Here is a 5,987-nt window from a genome sequence, read left to right as displayed (position 1 = left end):
ATTGCTGGAATAAGACCTCTCAACAAAAGCTACACTACAAAAGATCATGTCATAAGGGTCATTAGAAGTCTTCCTGAAAGCTGGATGCTGTTAGTGACTTCAATAGAGCTTACAAGAGATGTTGAGCATATGAGTTTAGAAGAACTCATCAGCATACTGAAATACCATGAGCTGAAGCGCTCAGAGATGCAAGATCTGAGGAAGAAATCTATAGCCTTGAAATCCAAATCTGAGAAGGCTAAATCTGAGAAGTCAAAAGCTCTCCAAGCTGAAGCAGAAGAATCTGAAGAAGCATCAGAAGATTCTGATGAAGATGAGCTGACTCTGATATCCAGAAAGCTCAACTGCATCTGGAAGCACAGGCAGAGCAAATACAAAGGCTCATCAAAGGACAAAAAGTCAAAGAAGCATTTCAAACCAAAGAAAAGTCTGATGGTGACTTTTGATGAATCAGAGTCAGAGGATGTTGACTTTGATGGTGAAGTTCAAGGACTCATGGCTATTGTCAAAGACAAAGAAGCACAGTCAAAAGATGCAACTAACTCTGACTCAGCATCAGAGGAAGATCCTAAATCAGACGATGAAAATGAGGTATTCGCTTCTTTCTCAACCTCTGAACTAAAACATGTTTTGTCTGATATTATGGATAAGTATAACTCTTTATTGACTAAGCATAAAAAGTTGAAAAAAAATTTATCTGCTGCCTCTGAAACTTCTGTTGAACATGAGAAAAAGATTTCTGAATTAAATGTGAGTAATCATGCTTTAGTTAACTCTAACTCTGTGCTAAAAAATCAAATTGTTAAGTTAGAAGAAGTTATTGCTTATGATGCCTCTGTTAGTAAGAATGAATCTAAATATGAAAAATCTTTTCAAAGATTCCTAGCTAAAAGCGTAGACAGAAGCTTAATGGCTTCAATGATCTATGGCGTAAGCAGAAATGGAATATATGACATTGGTTATTCTAAACCTTCTAAAGTTGCTCCATCATCTCTTAAGAAAGGAACTTTCTCTATGTCAAAATATCATGCTCAAATTCCTTTATATTATCCTGTTGAAAGACCCAAAGTTGCCAGAACTTCTGGGCTAACTAACAAGAAAGGACCCAGAAAGTGGGTACCTAGGGATAAGATTATATATGTTGCAGATATCTTCAATAGGTTCATCGAAACTCCAACCATGGAACCTGGACAGTGGATGCAGGCAACACATGATGGGAGAAAGGCATATGTCCCAAGATCCAAAACTTGAACCTAAAGGTGAAGTTGATCTTGGAGGCATCAGTAGAGTAAGATTTGGTCAAGGAATCATTGGTTTTTGATAAGAACCCCTCTGTTGATATTCTGAACGCTATTCATGTAAGAATTAAAGACAAGCTTGACTCTGACAAGTCAAAGCTAGCTGAAAAAGCTTGCAGAGATGAGCATGACCGTTTCAGAAAGAAACAAAGACTCAAAACTTGTCAAACTAGAAGCAACAACATCAGAAGATGCTACTACAACTTCTGACTTGCATCATCAGAAGAAGAGTAGGTTCATAGCTTCTCATTCTGAAGTATCTGAAGATGAAATTTTGTCCAGAATGGAGATGTCACCAGAACCACACTTCTGCTCTCATCAGAAGATATACTAATCAGCAGCCAAGTATCCCTTGGTATTCCTTCTGAGGGGGAGTATTTCGTCTTATGCTCTTACTATTTTTTTCCACCTTCATTCTTTTTGCTTATGACAAAAAGGGGAAGAACTAATAGTATCTTGAGAACTCCCTTATGTGATCAATTTCTATGCTCTGACGATACATTATGATTGATGTCATCTCTTTCAATGCTATGATACATCTTATGACTCAATTAACTCTGATCACATACTTCAATATGGCTCAGAATCTAGATACTTCTAACGAGGTTGATATTAAGTATTAGATTCAGGGGGAGCTTAGCTCAGAATCAAGCTCGAGTCTTGGATTCAGAAGGAGCAAGATAAACTATACACATCAGGATAAGTTTTAACTCTGATACCTTATACTCTGAGTGTATTCAGTTTATTTGTTTAGAGTTGTTCATCAAAATACATGGTTTTGTCATCATCAAAAAGGGGGAGATTGTAAGATCAAGATTTGGTCATGTGGTACAACTCTATGTTTTCTTGATAACAAGTATTTATTTGTGGATAAACAATTATGGTACTCTAACGTTTGTCTTGAGTGTTTTGACAAACAGGTTCTGATTCTGATACCAGAAGATATATTCATCAGAAGATCTGAGGATCAGAAGATCTGAGGATCAGAAGTTCTGATGATCAGAAGATCTGAGGATCAGATGTTCTGAAGATCAGAAGAGCTGAAGATCAGAAGATCTGTAGATCAGAAGATCTGAGGATCAGAAGATCTGAAGACCAGAAGCTCTGAAGGATCAGAAGCTCTGAAGGACCAGAGGCTCTAAAGGTCCAGAGGTTCTGAAGGTCCAGAAGCTCTGAAGTTACGAAGGTTAGAGGATCCAAGCTTCCCTCTGACTCTGATCACCAAGCTTCACAAGTTCCAACAAGAAGCGTCGTCAGATCAGAAGTAAATGGTTAAAGGAAAATGTCACTATCAAGAAGTACAAAAGCAGTGTACTATTCTGACAAGCCTACCTACCAAGGTTCAGCCACAGCAGGTTCTGGAAGCTCCAGAAATGCCCTCCAACGGTCATATTTTCTCAACAGAAATATCCTTTGCACTTCGGACTATTTAAGGCTGAAGAAGAGAAGAAAGAGTGAGGAGAGAGAAACCAAGAGCTGCAATACAAGAAAAGATTCAAGCCTCTACTTTCTTCATCTGTTCTTATTTAGTTTACACTCAGCTTATTCAGAAGCAAACCTTTGTAAACACCAACCTCAAACAGTTGTTTGATTTTCCTTAAGGGACCGGGTAGGTCAGTATCCTTAAGAAGATTAGGATCTGTGTATCTTAGTGGTGATTCCTTTAGGAGATCAAGGTTGATCGGATCCTAGAGAAGACTAAGAGAGTGAATCTCAGTGTGAGCTAAGTCAGTGTATTGTTAGTCACTTGTAGGTTTCAAGTGCAGTTGTAACAATTATCTGATTAGTGGATTGCCTTCATTCTACGAAGGAAGAAATCACCTTAACGGGTGGACTGGATTAGCTTGAGGGATTTATCAAGTGAACCAGGATAAAATACTTGTGTGCTTCTCTCTTCTCTCTATCTTTATCCGCTGCACCATCTATCTCAGATAAACCGAAAAGATTTACTTTAAATCTTAAGGGGAAAGTTTTTATATTCAAAACTCTATTCAACCCCCCCCCCCCCCTTCTAGTCGTTTTTCACACCTTCAGACGGATGCTCAAGCCCCGGCTGGTGATAAGGACATCTTCGAGAGATTTTCCGTAGCATAACCCTCCGACCTGACGGGCGTCGGTGGACCACTCAGAGGGCTGGCAGATGGCCTTTAGAATAGGTTCCTGGGTAGCTGACTGTGGGAGGGTGGAAAGGACTTTGTGTCAGAAGGCACTCTTTTCACTTTCATTAAGGGGAAGCCCCCCGGCAGGAGGAGGAGTGGCCGGGGCGCGGGATGTTTGAGCGGGGCTTTGGGGTCGGGAGGATCTTTTGGTGCGTCATTGAGGAGTCATCTTTTGCGAAAAGGGACTGGGACGAAAAAGGAGAAGATGCTGGAGTAACAGCTTGGGTAACTTTGCGAGATTGTGGAGGGTTTCAAAAGTGGCAAGTGAGAGAAAGAAGTTGAATTTAAAAGTTATGATAAGAAACGGATTGGGAAACCGTGCTCCATCATGGCAAAGGTGGAATGATTACCTCAGGAGACGTGGCATAGATTTTAGGAAAACGGGGGTACCGCATTAAATGAAAGCTGCAACGGCTGCTACTGATTGGTGGAAGTTCAAAATTGCTAAAGTTATGACGCGACTGGAAATGACATGTCAAAGGCAGCGGTTGAGATTCTGTGGATTCACAACCCCTGGCGTCACTTCGAGGCACGTGCATACCTATGCTGAGGCGGGCAGATTAAAAGCCGTCACCACAAGCCTGCTTGTGGACTTGGGTCGCCCGGAAGAAGAGGGCGCGGCTGGAGATCCAAAGTGTTGATTGCAAAGACTTTATTAATCAAGCTATGTTGACCATTGTTTTTCACTTTTAGATTTTAAGTTTTTAAGCTTTAGTCAGTATCCTTAGGGATCTCGCCTTATTTCTTACTTAAAGACACACTCAGCTCTCATGCTTCGAGCTCGATGTCTTGTGGACTTGTAGACTGGGTGAGACCCCAGGGTCCCTCGCCCAGGGAACCTGACCTTGGGCCGGGGGGGGGGGGGAGGGGGGTGCCGTGACTTTGGGTCATCCCTCCCGAGGTCCGACTGGCCCATTTGGCCATCAAACATTCGGAGGCGAAATCAGCAGAGTCAACAATTGTTATTTTTTAATGGGAATAAATGAGGATGTTTTGATTATGGTGACACAAGACTGATGAATTGTGGTGGGGGCTATAATTTGGATTTTTTTATAAGCCAAAATTGTATTTAAAATAAGCATAAGGGGTGCTTAGCCCGAATACAAAAGAGAGTGCCAAAGCACAAGAGAAAGTGCGGCAATAGTTATATAAAGCCGAAGCCAACCACAGGATAAGAAAAAGTGAAAAACAAAATATTGCCCAAAATTTATTCAAACCCCTAGGAGATATACGCATACAATAGAGTATCACAGTATCAAGAACCACTTGAAAGAATACCAGCAAGATTCCCACCACACGCTAAACCAAGTGCAATGATGAATTTTGGAAATCGAGTGAGCCCTCCTGGCTTTGCCACGAGGCAAAGTTCGCAAATGTACATGCCCACGGGTATGAACTTTGGGTCACTTCAGGCTATCAGGCAGCAGTTCGACGATAGCCAGCACGAGATGGTTAACATGTTATCTCGACAAATGAGGGAGATCTTCAACCCTTTGATCCAGAACACAAATGCCAATAACCAAGAGTTAGCCCATCAGATGGGGCGTTTGGCGACAGCGTTAGGAGCACAAAACGAGACAGCACCTCTGCCGAGAATTGAACCAATTCCACCAGTCGCAATCCCAGCTCGCAGGCCCGTACAACCCTACCAACACGTAGGACAAAACCCTTTATTCGAAGAAAATGAAGGGGGACCACCAGGGCCGCAGAACGTATACATGGTAAATAGGGATGAGCACGCTGATGGAGTGTTGGAAAGAATTCGAGACCAAAATGCTGGGGGGCAACAAAACGTTGCTGCTGTGGTCGAACAATTGCTAAATCAGCACGGTTTTATTGTAGGTTTTGCTAACAGACCCCATTTTGTTTCAGCCTTCACTGAAGAGGTTCTCGATGCGGAGCTCCCTAGAGGTTGGAAAGTCCCAAAGTTCACTAAGTTCTCTGGGGACTCAGGGGAATCTACTGTGGAACACGTGGCGAGATACCAGATTGAGGCTGGAGACCTGGCCATTAACGAAAATTTGAAAATGAAGTACTTTCCAAGTTCCTTAACTAAGAACGCGTTTACATGTTGACGAACGCACTGTCGTGATGCGTGCCAAAGTATTCTGCTTTGAATGCAGTACAAGGTGATGAACACCAGGATCGATCTCACAAGGACTTGATAAATTATTAATTGATATTAGAGTAAAATAAAGCAATTAAAAAGGGGAGTTTTTTGATTGATTTGATAGAAGGTAACAAACAGAAATTAAAAGAGATTTAATTCAGATAAAAGAAAGTGTTAGTCCTCGGATTATAACATTCAAGTGCAACAAACCTTCATAGGTTACAAAAGATTAATTCTTCCTCATTGTTTCCCTAATTCGTGAGAGTTGATTAACTAAGCGAAAATCAATTCACAGTTTCCTAAACTAAGCGATTAAGAAACAGTTACGAACTAACATGAACTAAGCGAACATGCATCAACTCTTATTTCTAAAACTACAGAATTCAGCAAACCCTAGATCAGAAATAGAGATAAAGAGAA

At 41.3% G+C, this 5,987-nt stretch overlaps 1 protein-coding gene across 1 annotated transcript; it reads left to right on the top strand.

Moving 5' to 3' along the window:
- Positions 1–4,773: 4,773 nt before the first annotated feature.
- On the top strand, positions 4,774–5,532 carry LOC130736894 (uncharacterized). Its single transcript, XM_057588667.1, has one exon. It carries the CDS (start codon positions 4,774–4,776, stop codon positions 5,530–5,532), a length of 759 nt encoding a protein of 252 aa, XP_057444650.1.
- The last annotated feature ends 455 nt before the right edge of the window (positions 5,533–5,987 follow it).

The sequence above is a fragment of the Lotus japonicus genome, chromosome 2 (genome assembly GCF_012489685.1).
Source record: "Lotus japonicus ecotype B-129 chromosome 2, LjGifu_v1.2".
Taxonomy (NCBI): domain Eukaryota; kingdom Viridiplantae; phylum Streptophyta; class Magnoliopsida; order Fabales; family Fabaceae; genus Lotus; species Lotus japonicus.
Note: the sequence above shows the minus strand (reverse complement) of the source record. Positions and strands in the feature narration are given on the sequence as shown.

Excerpts from the sequence above, each read along its gene's own strand:
- LOC130736894 (XM_057588667.1), top strand. The coding sequence starts at position 4,774 with ATGAATTTTGGAAATCGAGTGAGCCCTCCTGGCTTTGCCACGAGGCAA.